Source organism: Amphiura filiformis, chromosome 6 (assembly GCF_039555335.1).
Source record: "Amphiura filiformis chromosome 6, Afil_fr2py, whole genome shotgun sequence".
Taxonomy (NCBI): Eukaryota; Metazoa; Echinodermata; class Ophiuroidea; order Amphilepidida; family Amphiuridae; genus Amphiura; species Amphiura filiformis.
The window spans coordinates 68,404,033-68,425,895 of NC_092633.1; the positions used below are offsets into that span (position 1 = coordinate 68,404,033).

At 37.2% G+C, this 21,863-nt stretch overlaps 1 protein-coding gene across 7 annotated transcripts in view; it reads left to right on the top strand.

Moving 5' to 3' along the window:
• Positions 1 to 21,863, top strand: part of LOC140155909 (uncharacterized) — a 157,323-nt gene that overhangs the window by 121,883 nt on the left and 13,577 nt on the right. For 3 of the 7 annotated variants that reach the window (XM_072178919.1, XM_072178925.1, XM_072178920.1), the window contains exons 3-9: positions 3,174 to 3,440; positions 8,973 to 8,987; positions 14,316 to 14,463; positions 14,740 to 14,978; positions 16,692 to 16,782; positions 17,332 to 17,418; positions 20,469 to 20,516. In XM_072178919.1, coding sequence (XP_072035020.1) covers positions 3,174 to 3,440; positions 8,973 to 8,987; positions 14,316 to 14,463; positions 14,740 to 14,978; positions 16,692 to 16,782; positions 17,332 to 17,418; positions 20,469 to 20,516 — 895 coding nt within the window. The remainder of the gene's footprint in view (positions 1 to 3,173; positions 3,441 to 8,972; positions 8,988 to 14,315; positions 14,464 to 14,739; positions 14,979 to 16,691; positions 16,783 to 17,331; positions 17,419 to 20,468; positions 20,517 to 21,863) is intronic. The other 4 variants (XM_072178923.1, XM_072178926.1, XM_072178922.1 and 1 more) reach the window with 3 other exon arrangements.

The following is a 21,863-nucleotide window of genomic DNA, read 5'->3' on the forward strand; positions in this document are numbered from 1 at the left end:
TAAGTCTTATTTATTTGGTATTAAGAGTCTGTTAGCATATATCACTTATATGATATCTTTTACTTAATCTGAATCGAGGTTTTATTGGAAAAAGTCTTCCTTTGCGGTATAGGTATTGCATTACATTGATTACTTTCTTATCTCCAAGTAACACAGTTGTTCTCATTTATACCTTGCCTAGAACTTTCACCCAGTCTGTTAACAGTTTACATTCACACCCTGGTCAGACAAAACACGGAGGCAAACTATAATCTGCAAAAGGTTTTCATCAATAACCATTCACTTCAAGTCACCTGAGATGTGGACTGAGTGATATGTTGCGTGCCTTACGCCTCTTCACGTATTATTACCGGGGAGAAAATTACACATTACGACAGAATTAATCAATGTTACATCGACACTGATCACATGCGCAACTATACTTAATTTAGTTTTATGGCGTTTATATCTGTGAACATGGTGAAAGGAACAGTCTAAAAGGTAATTTCAAGCCATCCATAGTGTGATACTACTTGTCGTTTTGACGACATGTATGATGCTTATCTTAATAAGATTAATAGACTGAAATATCACACTAAAGGGATTGTCAGATACCTTCTGTACAAAATTGGTTTAGTGTTAATGTTCGGGTTGTGGTTAAGTTTAATAATGGTTTCGAAGGATTCTGAAGTTATTTTACGTCGTATGCATATCAGAACTTCAGCGTAGCATTGAAGGTACTCGCCTTTGGTGCATGGGGTTCCAGATTCCATTCTCGGCGGTGTGAACTTGCTGGGTGGGAACAGTTTGAATTTGATTGCACATGGTGTATTTATAATTGGCTAAATGAACATGAGACTAATCCGTCCTTCGGAGAGGACGTTAAGCCATCGGTCCCGCAACTTTCAAAAGAGTAGAGTTAAACCATTGACGTGCCGGTTGCATCTGAAGAGAACCCATATGTTTTGCATTGATTACTGGCTACACTAGAACTATACACTTTGCTATTTTGTGCTGTTATATTCACGTCATCTTACAGAACAAAGGTTCACCAAGAAGAGGCAAAATTTACCAAATTCTTCACTTTAGATATTCGCGCGCAACCCATTCATAAACATTTTTTATATAGGCTTTTTATTATTTTTGTTATCTCATTTACAATATTACGTTTGCCATTGACAGATAAATGCCTGCATCAACGATTGACATCGTCATCCGCGCGTCAATACTTCAAATGGGTGTTTTTTTGCTATAAGAGGAATATTGCGTATTATAGATTTGTTTTGACAAATTGAAATACTATGACATTTACAAAACGAACAAAGGTCTTTCGTGGGCGATTTGTTTTGAACATTACAAGGGAATAATACGTTGTTAGTGCCGTCAGTACCCTTAATTGTTTACTCAAACCAATAAATGTACTCGCCTGTAGATCCATTTGTACATTCTTGCTTCTTCTTGTTTATACTTATTATACTCAGTTGTTTGTGCTTGGAGAACTTATTACAAAAACTCTTACTTTCGACATTCTTTTTAATACAAGATTGATAAGTATAAAAATAAATGGGATGACACTGTACTTGAACCGCTACGTTGTTGTTTTCAATGGGTTCAAGAGAACATCGATTTTGGTCGAGTAATCTACAAAGGCTTTGGCTGTCAGTTAACTCATCATTCGGTCAAAGCCTCGCCTATGACCAATATTATCAAAAATGAGATGATATTACTTCGATATTATTTTCCGAGACATGTATGATAGAAAAATAACCCTTCTATACCGGATGCATTTCAATATATTCACGCATTGGAAGACTCAACTTAATTTGCCACTATGGAGGGTATTCAATATGACGTCACTCATGACATGGTCATTCACTTAATATCCTCATGTAAAAAATGTCCTCCATTCGATTGATAATACAATAATGGTTGTGGAATTGAACTAGAGACCTGTCCCTCTGTCATCTTACTGTCCTCCAAAATGGCTGCCATTTCAATTGTTATACCGTTTCGGTTGTTTTATTGTCTATTTGCACGTTTCCTACTGTTGGAAGTGTGTAAACAGGTTTTACACGTCAACGTTGCTCAAGGATCTTGTTAAGATTTGGTGCCACAAGCTCTTTACCTTATTAATACCAGTATCCATGTTTTTTTAATCTTGAGTTTTTCTTTTTATTGTTGTGAATTGATGAAAAAAACTTGAAATTGAACAAGGATATCCTACTTTACAAAACAATGTAATATTTTATTAGTGGTGCACCATTCGCGTTAAATTCCGAGGTTGCTCAATGTCATGGGTTCGAATCCCGGACGCTGTGTTGCGCACCTTCCAATTATAACAAGGACCTGTTAGGAATGTTCAATGCACCATGGTTGTGATCAAAGATAATGTATTCTTATTTTTATTTCATAGTTCATTGCCTCGTAAAATTTGGTGTAGAAACTTGCAAAATTTTATAACAGTAAGTCTATAGCAATTCAATATGATAAACCATTGTACATTTATTTAAAGATGATCATTAGACCAGTTCTTGAAGTTACGTACGTGTTACGGACCATATAGGTATCGTTCCATTTGGGTATCATCCATTGTGTTCTTACACATGATGATGTGCGGTTTATTCCGTTGAATAGAAAAAAAAACACGGAGCTACACCGTTTGGGTATGATACCCAAACGATGCAATACCTAAATGGTACACGCACCATTACAGTTTCGACCCGATAACAACCGCTAAAGATACAGTATCGATTTCCTCTTGATTGTAATGGAAACAAAATATCGAGTCTTTAAATGATGGATATGTGGTCCATTAACATTAAGTCTCACCTGAGTTTTATCTTACCTCTAACTTTCATTTACCTTGATTTGTCTTGCCCGAGGACAAAGCGCAATATTGCAAAGCGTTTTCTCGAAATTCCAAAAATGGTATCGAAGAGGGATATCAAATACAATTAATGAATAAAATACTACAACGTTTTAACAAAATGCATGTTTGTCAATAAGCATTAACATAATATGAACCAGTTTTATTCAAGTTCAAAAGGTGACAATGTTGAACTTTTTACCCAATTAAATTTTAAGCGATGACCATATTCAAGTTGGTTATGAAATAAACCAATTTGAAATGGTCTGATTCAAATTATTTGAATAAAGAACATATAAATTCATATGCTTTTTATTGTATTTTACAGGATGGTGGCGTTTTAAACATGGATAAATCCTGGTTCAATAAAACTTGCAAGAACATTTTCTGTTGCATCGATGGAGTTCTCAATAGTCTCAACTCAACGGACATCTGCCTTCGCGTGGAAGGCTACGGATGCCATTTGAGGTACCAGTTGCAGAAGTTCGCTGACACGCAATGTATAATGGGTGGAGACAATAAAGATACACTTATGTGCCACAGGAACATCTTAGACTGTAATTATGACTTGGGCAGAGTCTTGTTAGACACACAGGTGAGAGTTCGTTTTTGATCATTTTAAGGAATTGCATCCAATATGTATCGATAACGGTATCGGTGGCGCGAATGGCACGATAGCTTTGTCGGGGCTGAGATACCGCTATGAGTGCGTCATACTGACACACTTCATTTTCATTAATACCTTAACGTAACATGTTGATAATATCCTAATTGTGCGATAATTAATCACAAATACATGATTGACATTGTCTTGTGGAATTGTGAACAATTAAGCGTAGTCAATCATTGTCACTGGACAATAGTGTGAAAATGTAAAATTATATATATACGATATGTTTCAGTATAGGTACTCTATCGTAATACCCAAGCTCTTACCGTTGTGACTCAGATGATCGTGCTATTCCTGTCGATGATAGCGTTACCAATACAAACCCAACGTCCAGTCGTTATTTGCTTGAAAATATAATACTTATTATGATTGTATCAACAAAACCCAAATGTACAACGATATGTTATTGTCAAGCTTTGTTATGTTTAGAGCTCACATGGCGTTTTGTATCATTCCAAAAATGAAAATGTGACGTTCATTTAACATCTAGATGTATTTATTTTGAATATAGAATTCTGCAATACGATAAAAACTGTATGTATTCAAACAAATCAAACTAGAGATAATTTGCGCTCACAGAGCGCAGACAATCGCAAGGCATGTAACCCTTTGATGGCCATTTGACCTGACCTTTGACCTTAATGTTTCCCGGGTCACAAGGTTTGTTGTCACCGAAATTAAGCTCCCATACCCCTTACACACAATGAAATTACGGTATAAGATTTGACCCCAGATAACCTTTGACGTGACTCCTGCAAAGTGTTCCAACATATTCCCCTTGTCATTAAGTTTGTTGTCACCGAGTTTGAGCCTCGTACCCTTACAGATGTCCAAAAGTGCATTTTAAAATTTGACCTTTGACCTGACCCTGCAAAATGTTCCCCTGGTCATGAGATTTGTTGTCACCGAGTTTGAGCCCTATACCCCTTACAGATGTCCAGAAAAGGAAATTATAAGATTTGACCCCAGATAACCTTTGACCTGATCCCTGCAAAGTGTTCCAAAATATTCCCCTGGTCATTAAGTTTGTTGTCACAGAGTTTGAGTCCCGTACCCATTACAGATGTACAGAAAATGCATTTTTAAAATTTGACCTTTGACCTGACCCCTGTAAAATGTTCCCCTGGTCATGAGATTTGTTGTCACTGAGTTTGAGCCCCATACCCCTTACAGATGTTGAGATAATGCAATTGTAAGATTTTACCCCCCTTAATGACCTTTGACCCCAATTCTTTGTACAACTTTTAGACACTGTCTAAAGGCGATGCAGGTATGCAAGTGACGACATTGTGTTATGTAATTTGTGGAAGAAGTAGCATTTTTAGTGAAAATCACATTTTGGCCATAATGACCTTTGGATGACCTTTGACCCCGAGTTGGTCATGTAACATTTGTGCCCCCACCCAATGGTCCTTGTGACCAAATATGGTCACATTGGCTTAAAGCATATGGCTACGATGGCTCGTTAAAAGTTTGACAGAAGAAAGAAAGAAAGAAGAACTGACCAAAAACAGAACACTCGCAAATTGGAAATTTGCGATTGTAATTATGTATGATACAAGGTACAACTTGTTTACAATGGTATGTCTTAAATATAGGGCACCTGGGCGTAGTGGTAAGTGATTTTCTGTAAAAGTGTGCTGAAATAATGTGAGTTCGTCGTCGTAGCGCACTGCAAATCCACTCAGGTTTCCCCGGTACACGCTCGTAATTTGACTCAGTGTAGAATACAATCAGCATGACGAGATATTTTTTCTCATGAAAGATAAAACAGACACACCCGAGGAAAAGGCGGAGACAAAAACCCAAAAGAAGACGCCCGGTATGCAACTTGAACTCGTATACGTGCATGCATAAAGCATCGAAACAATTAACTAGAAAATACTGATTTTAGCATTCTGCATATTGATCCGTGATATCTGTTGCATACTGACTGGAACTAAAACTTGCATGTTGTACTATAGACTTAAATAAACTCACAGGAATACATTGGCGAAGTGGCGTAATAAATCGGATTAACTACCATAGCAATAGGTGAAAACAATTTTGAATATATTGCACTGCACTACGAGCAGGTTGCACTCATCACCTGTGTATGTCTGCAATCATAATATTGAACACAATGCCGCTCTTTTCAAAGATACTGATCTTACTGGTGCGAGTGATCAGCATGATATGGTTCAATGCAGAGGTACCGCGTGAAAGTACTAGTGCAGCGCGGTATAATCAGAAATTGTTTTCACCTATTGCTATGGTAGTTAATCCGATTATTACGTCACTTCGCAGGCGTATAGTTGTTGAAACAAAGTATCAAAGGTCACAGACGATTGCAACCGTGATACGATTACATGACATTTTCAGCGGTCACACTCACACGGCTGGACCTACAGCCTGTCTCAAAAAAAATTGTGCAAGTGAAAAGCGCCCTCTCTGGCAATTAGAAAATACCGTTGTGACATAATGCTTACATCAACGTCAAGGGCGTAGTCTTAGCTCTGAAATGCCGTTTGTTCTGTTCAGTTTGCTTGTTTTAATCTCGAGATATGTTTAGTTAAAGACGAAAGGGTAAAATCACAATTGTGCCACTTTTACTAGGGAAGAGGGCTTTACATGTAACAGTGATAGCATCAAGTTTATCAAGAGTTCCTTCGTGAAATCAAAAGAATGCATCAATAACACAATACAAAATATTCTTTTAATGTTTTATCATGATGCAAGAATGCAGGAGTCTCTTTTTCCACTTAAAAGAGATTAAAAGATAAATAAATATTTCACATTCTGCTGTAAAAGTAAATACATGTGCATGTCAATGATTTTATCATGATTTTATCATGGTAAATGCTGTTCTCTTAGTCCCTTAAGACATGTTAAAAGACAAACAAATATTGCACACTTATACATGTTATAGGTTAATGAACGCGTATTACTTGTTGGGAGAGATATTAGACAAAATAATGCACGCGTGCTGATGTTGATGCGTCTAATGCATGCGCCCCGAAAGGAGGAGTGCAATAGACGCATCAACATCAGCTATCATTGATTTACATGTACAGCTCTCTTCCCTAGTAAAAAGTGGCACAATTGTGATTTTACCCTTTCGTTGTTAATTAAACATATCTCGAAATTGGAACAAGCAAATTGAACAGAACAAACGGCATTTGAGAGCTCAGAATACGCCCGTGACGTTGATGTAAGCATTATGTCACAACGGTATTCTCTAATTGCCATAGAGGGCGCTTTTCACTTGCACAATTTTTTTTGAGACAGGCTGTATAACTTCAGTTTTTAAGCATAATGGAGGCAGTGTGAAGTCACAATAATGCAACGAAGATGTGAAAAAAAAAATGGGAAAAGAGACGTGCTAGGAGAGAGGGGGGAGAAAGAGGGGGAGAGGGAGAGGAGGGGAGGGGGAGAGAAGGATAGAGGGAGAGGGAGGGGTGGGGGAGAGAGAGGAAGAGAGAGGGGGAGAGAGAGGAAGAGAGAGGGAGAGAGAGGGGGAGAGAGAGAGAGAAAGAGAAAGAGAACTAAACAGAATTATAGAAGGAAAGATAAACAGACAAAATACAGAAAGCTGAAGAAATACATCTAGAAGAAATTAGATCCAGTATATAGAGACACAAGATCAATCTAATATTTAAAAAAAACCATAACTTTTGAGATAAAAGCAGTATAATATTACATGTTCATATAAAGCAGTTGTATTTTATTCCAAATTAATATCACGATATTGATTCATGTTACTGCTGTACCAGGTAGTCCGACGAGTGGGACCTTTTTTTTCGAAGTTGCATCATGCAGTTATTGTTAACTACATGTATTCACACAACAGGCAATTGACCCGTACTGGTAGCGCTGTGTTGTAGATATAGGAGATGAACTAGTTAGCGCCATATATGGAAGATGGGTGTCAGGAAACCAAAATAGGTACACATTTAGTACTTTCTGTCAAACAAGTATGGTTTATTCTCTACATGTCAATCTTTAAATTCTTAGCATAGTCCGTATAATAACGTGGTAAGAAATTTGCATTGGACAATCGATTACTATAATGGTTTAGTACTGCATATTTCGGTTTAATTTTCACTAAGCGGGTTTATGGTTGAAAAAGGTCACGGTGAATTTGCCGTGGACAAAACTGCACTATGGTCAGACTATACTCAGCTCAGACTATGTTCACTATCTCACATGGCGCAAGAAAGACGAAACGCGAAAGTCTAGTGACCGCGCCGCCCCAAAAAAGGAAGGAATGGGCGGTTAGTGGATTTTAGTGGTTAATCTTTTTTGAGCGATCAGAGTCAGGGTATAGTTGATAACTGAGAAAAAACAGGTCCTACTCGTAGGACTAGTACCAGGTAAGACTACATTATAATCCACAAAAACAGATCTACCACTCTCACGCACCATTAATATCCTGTCTCGTACGCTTCCTGTCTGTTGCTCTAGGTCCCAAATGATTGTCAATTTAGGTCAGTATAATCCCAGATAATGCCTATCATTATAATTGTTTAGTTAAAATTTCAGACGTCTCACGTTTCATTAATCTTGTGATTATAATTATAGCGATCATGTTTGTCCACTTGTTGTTTTCATAATATAAATCTTCAAAAACTGTACAGTAATACTAATGTCATTTTGGTTACGAAGTCCTACTTTTCCCCCATATATCCCACATCTCTTAGTCAGTTTCGTGGTTTAAAGTAGATTTCTAATACTTCCGTGGTCTGTGCAGTGCGCCGAGCGTATAAAGGCATAAACGCAGAAGTGATAAACAATCACAATTCCGAGGAATAAACCCCTAGAGTATCACAAAAAAGTCTTGGAAGTGATCCTTGTTCTCTAATAAACTTATTTCTGTGTATAAAGTTGTCATTAAATCATTCCAAAGCCTATACAGATTGGAAAATCTTTAACAACAATCCAAACAATCTGCTGACAATTCCCAGAAATTAAGGAGGGAGGGGACGAGAACCAAAACATTAGTTTTACACGGCCTTAGAGTTCAGATATCCCGTTGCAACAACCACAGAGGGCACAAGCATGATTCAATGTCTCGTCGGTAAAGTGCAAAAGACCAAAATTCTATCGAGAACAAATGTATGGTAATTGGACCAGACCCACATGAAAAACAGCGATCGAGTTCAAGCACGAGGCTTTTTGGTTCGCATCGTACACGTAATATATAATGCCTGTGGAAATTACCCTAATATTGTCATCGGCAGAGCTATGTTCAATGAATATAAAATATCATAACATGTTCTATTAAGTCTATTTTTACCTTAATACATAATAATATTTCACAAGTGTTGTTAATTGTCGTCAAGGCAATGTTATTATTTTGTAGTATAACAATTAACCTAATTTAGATGACAAAGTAAATACTATTACTGATATATGAAAATCGTTACAAGTACATGATGCCATTGTAAAAATATGTTTATTTTTTCACCTACATGACAGCGTGTTATTTTAGGGGTAAGTAGTGAAGTAAATGAGCATGACATTACTACGTGTTATGCCTTCTATAACCTTGGCTCACTCTCAACTTTATATTCCTGACGAGGGTGATTATTAATTATTCTCTAATGTACCATTTCGGTAATTTCCCGAAAGCCTTTGCGAATGAAATCGAGACTATGTTGTTGTCTTTCTGCGCACGCTCGGTTACGCTGTGGCGATCTGCGAATTGACGATGACCAGTACCACGTCTCATGTTTTATTTGCAAAGACCTTAGAAAATCACCGAAAGGGTAATGTATTCTCTACAAATTCCCTGCACTGGTATGTGCAATATCAATAGTAATAATACCTTTCTGCAGATTGCAATTCTTTCCAGAAACACAATGCATTCTAAATAAAACCTGTCTAAAACTTTGTTTGACAAATGTCTTTCTTAATAATGTCTTTAACCTTTCAGCATACCTGTTTTACTCCAGAACATTCTTTTGTAGTGCACTTTCAACATTACCCTTCTCACTTGACTCTTGACCTCTAGTCTTTCCCTTCTTCTCAGTCCTTGACCTTTTAATTATCTTGTGATATTTAAAGTAAAACACTCAAATGACAACTGCACCTTGTTCTTGATGTATATAATACTATAATTATCGTTCTTAAACAAAACACAACATGTGATCTGTATTTTAACTCGACCTGGTTCGCTTTAATCAATGTATATACTCCGTGCCGCAATTTATAAAAAGTAACAAATAAAAATGAATAACATAGAAAGTGGTAAATGGCAAGTGCTCAAACCAATGACATACCCGTAACTAATACAGGTTGTATCAAAATGATTGATACCCATCAGTTTTGATGTTGATTGAAAATGCAACATTGGATGCTCTTGAAATGACAAAATTTATAGTTTATGACATGTCATCACTGTTTATAACACATAAATTTGATCTGATGCTGCATTTTGATGTGGTAGTCTTAAATCACTGACAACCGATGGGAACCAATTATTTTGATGCAGCCTGCACTCAGTCTGTAAGGCAGCATTCTTAGATTGAGTATAGTGATACTTTTAATTGAAGGTTCTTATATATGATTTAAGTTTAACAATAATACTTTTACGAATTTGATGCGATCAAGCAAAATCAGTCGGAACTCGGACATATTAATTTTAAAGAACTATTTCCTTTTGTATCCCCCTTGTTTTGGAAATTCAATGGGATTTTCTGCTAAATCCAGCTTTGTAAATATTTTTTACTATCCTATAAGAAACTGAAAATTTAATATTTCCGAGTTCCGACTGATTTTGCTTGATCGCATCACAAATGGTGTTTTTTTAATATTTTTTATCTCCCATCACTGCGAAACATTAACTTTGACCTGAGTGTGCGCATGCGGCATCAACAATTTGATTGTACCAAGTACATCGCATTGGTCAAACACACGTGATTGATATTTCTATCTGCACCGTTTATAAGGGACACAATCGCCCTCTTTTGAAATACGTGCACATGTAAACTGATGTGATTTGGAATTCTTCCCTCATAAATATACAAGTGAAAGAATTATAGCAGCCGTAATAGTACCGAGCAATGTGCGTTTTCCATGCCTGGGAGAACCTCGCAAAATGATTGCAACAAAGTACCGAGCAATGTGCGTTTTCCATGCCTGGGAGAACCTCGCAAAATGATTGCAACAAAGTACCGAGCAATGTGCGTTTTCCATGGCTGGGAGTACCTCGCAAAATGATTGCAACAAAGTACCGAGCAATGTGCGTTTTCCATGGCTGGGAGTACCTCGCAAAATGATTGCAACAAAGTACCGAGCAATGTGCCTTTTCAATGGCTGAGAGTACCTCGCAAAATGATTGCAACAAAGTACCGAGCAATGTGCGTTTTCCATGGCTGGGAGTACCTCGCAAAATAATCGCAACAAAGTACCGAACAATGTGCGTTTTCCATGGCTGGGAGTACCTCGCAAAATGATTGCAACAAAGTATAGAGCAATATGCGTTTTCAATGGCTGGGAGTACCTCACAAAATAATTGAAACAAAGTACCGAACAATGTGCGTTTTCCATGGCTGGGAGCACCTTGCAAAATGATTGTAACACAGTACCGAGCAATGTGCGTTTTCCATGGCTGGGAGTACCTCACAAAATGATTGCTACAAAGTACAGAGCAATGTGCGTTTTCCATGGCTGGGAGTACCTCGCAAAATGATTGCAACAAAGTATAGAGCAATGTGCGTTTTCCATGGCTGGGAGTACCTCGCAAAATGATTGCAACAAAGTACCGAGCAATGTGCGTTTTCCATGCCTGGGAGAACCTCGCAAAATGATTGCAACAAAGTACCGAGCAATGTGCGTTTTCCATGCCTGGGAGAACCTCGCAAAATGATTGTAACAAAGTACCGAGCAATGTGCGTTTTCCATGGCTGGGAGTACCTCGCCAAATGATTGCAACAAAGTACCGAGCAATGTGCGTTTTCCATGGCTGGGAGTACCTCGCAAAATGATTGCAACAAAGTACCGAGCAATGTGCCTTTTCAATGGCTGAGAGTACCTCGCAAAATGATTGCAACAAAGTACCGAGCAATGTGCGTTTTCCATGGCTGGGAGTACCTCGCAAAATAATCGCAACAAAGTACCGAACAATGTGCGTTTTCCATGGCTGGGAGTACCTCGCAAAATGATTGCAACAAAGTATAGAGCAATATGCGTTTTCAATGGCTGGGAGTACCTCACAAAATAATTGAAACAAAGTACCGAACAATGTGCGTTTTCCATGGCTGGGAGCACCTCGCAAAATGATTGTAACAAAGTACCGAGCAATGTGCGTTTTCCATGGCTGGGAGTACCTCACAAAATGATTGCTACAAAGTACAGAGCAATGTGCGTTTTCCATGGCTGGGAGTACCTCGCAAAATGATTGCAACAAAGTATAGAGCAATATGTGCGTTTTCCATGGCTGGGAGTACCTCGCAAAATGATTGCAACAAAGTACCGAGCAATGTGCGTTTTCCATGGCTGAGAGTACCTCGCAAAATGATTGCAACAAAGTACCGAGCAATGTGCGTTTTCCATGCCTGGGAGTACCTCGCAAAATGATTGCAACAAAGTACCGAGCAATGTGCCTTTTCAATGGCTGGGAGTACCTCGCAAAATGATTGCAACAAAGTACCGAGCAATGTGCGTTTTCCATGGCTGGGAGTACCTCGCAAAATGATTGCAACAAAGTACCGAGCAATGTGCCTTTTCAATGGCTGGGAGTACCTCGCAAAATGGTTGCAACAAAGTACCGAGCAATGTGCGTTTTCCATGGCTGGGAGTACCTCGCAAAATGATTGCAACAAAGTACCGAGCAATGTGCGTTTTCCATGGCTGGGAGTACCTCGCAAAATGATTGCAACAAAGTACCGAGCAATGTGCCTTTTCAATGGCTGGGAGTACCTCGCAAAATGATTGCAACAAAGTACCGAGCAATGTGCCTTTTCAATGGCTGAGAGTACCTCGCAAAATGATTGCAACAAAGTACCGAGCAATGTGCGTTTTCCATGGCTGGGAGTACCTCGCAAAATGATTGCAACAAAGTACCGAGCAATGTGCCTTTTCCATGGCTGGGAGTGACTCCCAAAATGATCGCAACAAAGTACCGAGCAATGTGCGTTTTCCATGGCTGGGAGTACCTCGCAAAATGATCGCAACAAAGTACCGAGCAATGTGCGTTTTCCATGGCTGGGAGTACCTCGCAAAATGATTGCAACAAAGTACCGAGCAATGTGCCTTTTCAATGGCTGGGAGTACCTCGCAAAATGATTGCAACAAAGTACCGAGCAATGTGCGTTTTCCATGGCTGGGAGTACCTCGCAAAATGATTGCAACAAAGTACCGAGCAATGTGCGTTTTCCATGGCTGAGAGTACCTCGCAAAATGATTGCAACAAAGTACCGAGCAATGTGCGTTTTCCATGCCTGGGAGTACCTCGCAAAATGATTGCAACAAAGTACCGAGCAATGTGCGTTTTCCATGGCTGGGAGTACCTCGCAAAATGATTGCAACAAAGTACCGAGCAATGTGCGTTTTCAAAGTAAAGAGAAATGTCTCGGAAAGCCTCGCAAAATGATTGCAGCATAATAAAGCATGTTCGGTGCAATGGTACATGAGCCAAACAGTACATCGAGTTTACGGTGGAAGTTGCTGCGGATACGTGGATACAATTAATAAAACATATTTTCAGTAAAACTATATTTATCAGACTATAACCTGTAACGTACGTTGTTCTTACAGAATGATATGCAATAATAAATTAAAATTTTGATTAGGAATTTGCATAACATTGCTAAAATGTTTTACCAGGATGTAATCATGCAAACAGGGGAACGATGAAGAAATTGAAGTGCACAATTGCGCGCTGTTCTCTTATCGTCAATGCGAGTAAACGCTGGCTGAAATTAATTACAACAGACAACGCAAATGGGAATAAGAAACCACTGGCATCTCAGAAAATAAATGTGTCCATTTTACTGTTTTCCAATGTAATGTTCGTTGGGAAACCACGCGTAAAGACACTCTCAAGCAAGGAGGTTATAGAGAACATGGCTCAACGAACACTCCTTAAGCTTATAAAGCGTAACCAATTGCCGTCTGCAAATCAATACGATTCCCTGTCGAAAAGCAATAATAAAGGTACAAAAGTGCAATGTTATTTCTCAGACGGCCATGGTTTTCATTCATATCTCCAGCATTTCGCAATCAATGTCTGAAATTGACAATAAACGAGTTCGGCAGTTCAGAACAGAGTGCATTCTGGGTAAAAATATGTTGGGATTCTAAGATAGCTTCAAACGATTACCGTATATGTTTATTAAGACCTAGCTCGGTGAGGACATTCAGATCCAAAAATTGGTAAAACAAATAAAAGCTTTTATATAGTGCAAAGTTCGTCAGCTCCAACAATGTCAATGAAATACGATAAAAGAATAAAATCACAGAAATGTCCGATCGGTCAAAGTTCATTCCGATAGCCCTCTATGGGAGGATTGTGTTATTGTATTTACGTGTCGCGTCCGATATTTTTACCCACAATGCATCCTGATCTAAATTACCGACTCCGCTTTAGTGCACAATTTGACTTTCTTGGTAAAACGAAAATTTATTTATTTTGAATTCTGATTTATCTATAAATAAGTTAAACTACTGGGCAATCTTGATTCAATGCATGATTGGTACCGCCGGTAAGTAAAGCACTTGAATATAGCATACTACTGCATGCTGGAAGAATCTTTCTTAACTGTGACCCTGTGCAGGCCTACTTATAACGAAACCTAATGTTATATATTTTGATTCTAGGAAAAATATTGTTCGGATCTGGAAGAAAAACTTCAACCAACATTGCACTGCTACCGCCAAGAATCGGGAAGTCTTACATGCGAAATTAAGAATAACACCAATGATCTGTCAGCGTGCCCGGATGTTGCCAAATGTCAATACAAAAAAGGTATTACTTAAAGGCCCATTCAGTGATTTGCCATAAAATGTGTATAATATCGCGAATTTCAAAAAATCAAAATTATATATCGGTATACATGGTTTATGATTGGTAGTATCCATTTCATATCGTCCTTTGTTCAATCTATTCTTAATAACTATTATTAGCCCATATTTAGGTAGGCAGCTCAATTATCTACTCGTATTATAAAATAACCTCCATGTGCGATGCGTGACAAGAAATCATGAAATTGCAAAAGTAGTATACGATGTTTCATTTTTCCAGAGAGAGTATCGTGTCCAAACGGTTGGGCTCCTCACAGAGGTCATTGCTATACGTACAAAGAGGAACCGTTGACGTGGGACGAGGCTGAACAGAGCTGCAGACACCTTGAAAATGGCGCTCACCTTACAGACATCAAACGAGAAGAAGAAAACTCATTTCTATCATTTGATCTTCAAGATGCCTCAAAATCGGACACAGAGCATGAAATATGGTGGACGGGATTGAGGAGAACTCAGAACGTAAGTTAATAACATTAATTACAATAAGTCCATACAATCATATGCAGTTGTGTCACGTGATACAATTACGTCGATTCGCGTGATACAATTAAGTGCGGAATGATCTTTCAGAATTTGGATCAAATTTGACCAAGTATCTAATTAACCATACCGTCCAGGAGAATTGGGGAAACTCGGAAGTTGACTGAACTGATGACTTTGTACATCCAAACTAAGATGACTACCATATACCACCAGATCCAATTTGCCATGGTACAATGTCAGACTTAGGCGTATGAGCAGGAAAACTTCAACAAACAGGGTACTTCTCAGTCAGAACATTAACAGGACAAACAAGTTTTTAAACTTTACCGTACAACATACAAAAAAGAATACCGTCATGCTGAAATGGCATACATAAAAACAAACCAGACTCAAATCTTCACGCTCCATACTGCAGTTACTGTCCGTTTTCCTATACACAATACACAGTGCTCTTTCCCATTGACGCGTGACCTCTACAAATAGCCCTACGTTAAAAGTATGGGGATATGACTAGTTAACGTCGCTGTGTGAAAAATAACCGGCCAATATTAAAAGTACTCTTCTAAAGTTCTAGAAAATATAGTTTTTAACATGTCCTAAATTTTAGCTAATTTAGATGTTTGGAAATATTCGTACTTTGGTGTTTTAGTTAATGTTATAGGTAATAGTACATTGCCTAGTTAACGTCGCTGTGTGAAAAATAACCGGCCAATATTAAAAGTACTCTTCTAAAATTCTAGACAATATAGTTTTGTAACATGTCCTAAATTTTTAGCTAATTTAGGTGTTTGGAGAGGGTCGCACTTTTGTGTTTTAGGAAGGATATGTAAACGACAGATAACACCAAAAATATGAAGAAATTATTTCCAAACCGTGTTAAGTCAACAATCATTATGTTGCTCATTTTCAAGAATGCTGGTTTACAAAAAGCAGACCATTGTCTCATTTCGTGAACAAAGGTACACATACCATTGTTTCCTTTCGTTTCCTTTATAATCGGTTACCCAACTGAAGCTATAATACCAGCTTTATTGCGATATCGCACATGAAAACAGACACTTGTGCACAACCAGAGAAGATCCGATTTAATCAGTTGAGCTGTTTCAATGAGTGTTATCTTGGTTTAATAGCTTTTAATGGGGTTAAGTCCTGCAAAGGTCGAGATGAATTCTACTGTAGACATGACTGCATCATGCCCAATCAATTAGTCTCATGGTCTTGGTCATATCAACTCTAGGTGTGATGCAGATATTCTTCTGCTTAATTGGAGTATAAATGATCCAGATTCGCGGCGCTTGCCCAAAACCCTTGATATCATTTTCTCTTGTCATTTTCAAATTTATTTAAATTTATTTGTTATAACTTACATATTTAAAACTATATTTACATCCTAAATGTCCAAAATCATACAAATCAGCAGGGCCTGAAAATCAGCCCCACAAAATCTTTGTCACGTCGCACCACTGCATCCAATAGAAGCGGTTCGTCCCGACCAACTTAGGTTGTGTGTTTTCTGCGCATGAAGCAAAAACTGTTATTTAGTCTCACAGCCTTGGTCAAAACTGGGGCCATGAATGATACTTACAAAGGTTTCAGAATACAATAAACAGGGTAAGATCATCAACTTCTGGACCAGCTCGTTTTTTCCATAATATGGTAATTTTTTATGTGACGTGTATATTCACACAGACTCGGGTCGCAGTCTTTCAGTGGGCGGACAACACGACCTTTGTCCAGGGAGAAGATTTCGATAAATGGGGCATCGCAAGTCCAGAAACAGGTAAGCCTGCAAAAATATAAAGCTGTAAAACACAGAAAACATGCCACATATTTACTCCTATAGAATACACAGGCCCTGATCTAAGTGATCTTGAATGGGAATAACTTTTAACAGTATTTAACAAATGACGTTATAATTAACGATTTAGAGATTTTGTGTTTTGTTTTTTAACGATTCATTAGGTTTATTCAAAATGGTATGTTACTGTTTCTGTACGCATTTTAGATACGTCGTTAGTTGCAATTATAAGAACAGCTGAAACTGCAATGTTGGAGAAAATAATGAGACAGATATTAAATGTGAAGGTGAATTGTTAATTCAATGCCTATAACAAATTACTTTTGGCCAATTAATTTGATCTATCGTACTTTTTCGGTGACTGAAGTATTGATCAATAATTAATCACTCATCGCTTAACTTCAGTTTCAGATATAATTGCGAAAGAAGTAATCAAAATAGATGAAGGTCCCTACGGGAGAAATTGACACTTTCGTAGAAATCGTTTAAATGCTAAAAGTGCAATCTTTCTTTCATATTTGATATCCGCAGATGTAAATCATTGTGTCTATGTACGAAGTGAGAAATGGTTCTTAGCAGGTTGCCATGAAAATTACGGATATACTTGCAAGATGCCAGGTTTGTATGCAATTTGAAATACATTGTACTAGTATAAAATTGATAATAATTGCAAGTTAAAATTAAGTTCTCGAGGAATGTTCGCGTTAACCCAATTTGTTCTGAGTGCGTATCGCGAGTTCATCATAATACATGTATATCTTTAGTAGTATAGGGGGTTCATGGCGTAAACACTGGTCAATAAGACGCGCCGCTACTCGGTGACGCCGCTAGTCCGATTACACAAACTTTCGTATACTCCGGGGTGAGTGCGTCAGTCCGAAAAAACCCTCTGCGCTAGTCCGGAAATGTAAGCCACCGATGCGTTAGTCCAAAATTTAAATCTGAAAATAAAATCACACTGCTATTCTGAATTCTATTCGGCCCAGTGCAGTGTTTTATTACACGCCACTTGAAGACCGAATCTACTATGATCTAGAAAACACTTATTCGGTCCGGTACGCCGCTAGTCCGAATATGAAATGCACTACTGGCACAGTACATTTTACAGTCGGACTATAGCGGCGTGTCGGACGGGTGTAGTGCATTTCAGATTTGGATTAGCGGTGCGTCGGAATAGTGGTGCGTCGGACTAGCGAGTGCACCACAACTTTCAGAAAGATTAGAAAGCGTAAAGCTTTGAGAATGAAAACCCGTTATGGGTGAAAATATATTGAAAAATGTGACTCGCGAATTATATAATTTATGACCTTAACCCATGCAGAAACATGTTCCGATTATTTCTGTTTTCCCATAATCATGGTAATGAAAGCAGACCTTGTGATTGTTTCGCTTATTTGATATGGGTGCTATAGGAGATTTACTAACGTTAATGTTATGCATGTTGATGAGAATAGTACTTTTTATTATCATAATTATTGCATGTTACTGTCTATATACGGCGAGATTGAGCAAAATTAATTCATTTGCTTCCGCTTGCTAAAGATAAAACCCCGGGATAAAACACACATGTTTGTGTCGAAAAAGTTAAATGGCTATTAAATTAATATCTGAATATTATGGCAGTAATTACATGAATAGGGTAAATTGGGGTAAATGGAACGGTGGGGTAAATGGAACGCTGAGAATACAATTCCCTCAATCAAGAAAAAATTTGGCAACATCATACCGACTGTTCCATTTACCCCAACGCCATACGTTCTGCTTTCGTTTCATACCCCGAGCGTGGGTTTACTCGGTATTTGAGTGGAAGAAAATCTCAAATGTTGTCACTGACCTTGAAGTGGTGCTACGGTTCAGTGAACATTACTAATTTTAGGGTATTGATTCCTAAATATTTGAATGTTGTGCTGAGTGTTGTCTTACAATATTGGCAAAATGTTTGTTTTCTACAATAACATAAATGTTTTAAACAATAAAATAGCAGATTTTAATGATGAAATTATGCAAATTAATATGCTAATTAGCTAATTAATTAGTTTGATGTTCCATTTACCCCACAATAGATCCACTTGGGGTAAATGGAACACGGTTGACTGACTTCAAATATATATAACATGTTAATATTTTTTTTACTAATTGGTTTAATTATTATGAAATTATATACTACAAATAACTAATTCAAAGTAGATTAGGCCTCCTATTGATTTTTTAAAAATCTGAAAAACATTTTTTCTGTTATATGTACCGAGAGAAAGTGTTTTTTACGTGGTATTTTACCATGTTTATAAAAAAACATGAAAACAAAATTATTTTTGTTAATCTTTTGTTTAGTCACAAAATATATGTTAAATAAAATATTCTGATGTCTTTTCAATGTAAATATAGCTATGAATGTAGGCTCCTTGCAAGTAATGCCCCTTGTTCCAATTACCCAATCCACTGTTCCATTTACCCCAATTTGTTGGGGTAACTGGAACACCATGACCATGCATGTATTTGGACCGATACAAGAAACAAAGCCATAAAATGGGAGTTTATCTGTTAAAACAAGTTGTAAAAACATATTATCTACTTATTGAAACAAACAAAAATCATATATGGATACCCTCCTGACCACAGAAAGTGATTTATTGCTTAAGCGTTCCATTTACCCCAATTTACCCTAAGGAATGCATAATTATATGTTTTAATATAAAAAGAACACGGCAATCAGAGGCGTAACGACCGCGTGGCAGGGGGCAAGTTTCCTCCTGGTCGAAATACCGGGACAAATTTGACCAAAATGGTAATATGTATCTTCCTTGAGCCCGGGTTTAGGCCACAATGCATTTGTCCTCATTTTGATCTATTTTAGCATTATAATTGCAAATTTTCCCCTGGTGCGGTGGCCTGGTATGACATTGCATCATGGTATGTTTTTTGACAAACGATTTTATTTAATATAAAATCTTGACCATGGTTAGTTTGGTACTTTTGTAAAATTACTCAGGCGGATCAAGTGTTTCTATTTAAATGCCATTTTCTTGTAGTATAGAAGTAAATAGTGTTAATGCAGAATAATAATGAAACCGGTGGTTCTTTTATCAATTCTATGCATTATATAAATATATGTTTATATTTATCCATAGAGAACATATTATGTTACTATGCCAACTAAAACATGGTTACTAACTAAAATCAAAAGTAAATGGATAAATGTCAACACAATAATAGCATGTTGTTATGATGTATTTGTTTGTTATTGCTTCTATATAATTCTGCACCACCATATTTCACATTGGCATAGACCTACTTAGGTTATTTTCATTGATTGAATAACATCCCTTGCTTTTGTGGCAAATCTTCTGAAAATGAAAATGTCAGTAAAAACATGAATTAATCTCTGTATTATTATTTTTAAATGTTCAAGGCTATTAGTATATCCTACTTATTTTAAATGATGTTTTGCAAAATACGTTTAGTCATTTCAGTAATTCAATAAGAAAGGTGGTTTCTTATCTAACATTCACGGGGCTCCAATTAAAGATATTCTGTAAAGTTTAAGTCATTATAGCAAACACTCATTGGTGGTAGAATCACTTTGGCGTCATGTGGCATTTGATCGAATTGCCCATCTCTAATAATATGTTCTCTCTGGGATTTTCCCTTTCTATACCATCATGCATCAGCTGTCGTGGACGAAGACATAGCAGACGATGATCTACTGGACCTATACTGTAAACAGCTCTTCATGGATGCCTTACTTTTTAGTTTTGACTTATCTTCATGCTAAACCCTCCATTTCATCGATTCAGTCATTATTTTGATTAGTTTTGCTCTTTATTTATTTTCTTCATCATCCATACATCTTTTCTGATTTCCTTTTCCGTCCAAAATATGCACCTTTTTTTATTGAAGTTTTACAATATCATTATTAACTGACTGTTCTGAAAGCAAGCTAAAGAGAAATCAAAGGTTTTAATGATACTATGTGATACCTGCAACAACCGAAACACTATTAGCCTTTTTCGAAGTATGGCGTACACAAAAGGAGGGCAGTCTTCAATCTGGGTAAAACCCGGCAAATTCAAAAGACTTTACCTACTTCGTGCAGCACCATCCTATTGTGTCCGCCATATCTCGAAAAAGTTAATGCATCATTGCATAATTTTCTAATGTTAAATGTGCATTATATGAGTATATGCACGTTCTATTTATCATTGTTTATCATAAAATCACCCAAATATTAACATATCATGAGGAAAGAACTTTGAATTAAAAAGATATCATTAAAATTTTTGTACTCGTATTAAACTCCTTATTCAGGACATGTTGTATAGTGCAAAAAGTATCAAAATATATCGTTGCAACGATGTATTATTGTAGCTGCACTTTTGAATATGCTTTTTTTTATTTTGCAGTGCTGTGCTCCATCACCACCACACTACTTAACAATTTTTTTTGCGAGAATATAAATAACAAATTATTGTGCAAAATATAGATTTTGAAAATACATTCATTTTGATCTTAAGATAGCAAACAAATTAATCGTGATTTTTGGCAATTTCCGTATTTTGGTAAAGGATAATTAGCCAATCTAACGCTTTCTGTTTCCCGTATGTTTGACCAAGTTTGAAAGACAATGAACAATACACAATAACATAGATTTAAACATTGTATGTTAAGCCTGGAGGCGCCATCCCATTCTTTTGGAAGTTGGAATATTGACATACATGAGGAAAATAAATTTCAGTGTTTTGGTATGTAATTGACAAATCTAACGCATTTTCTAACTCTAACACATATTGGAGTTACTTCGCCACGTTTTGAAAGACACTAAAGAAGATTAAATCGAGTTTAGAATACTCTTGATGGGTATAAATTACATATGCCTTTTCTAGGCAGATTTGAGTTTGCGAATTCAATAGCTTTCTTCATTACTAAAAAGTGCAATCGCTTTTACTAATTGTTTGTGTCGTTTTATAATGAATGAGTTGACTAATCCCATGAATCCCTCAGCAGCTGTAGAAGTCGCCAAGTCATATAGCCCATAACCTGCCATTATGTATATGCTCCCAATATCC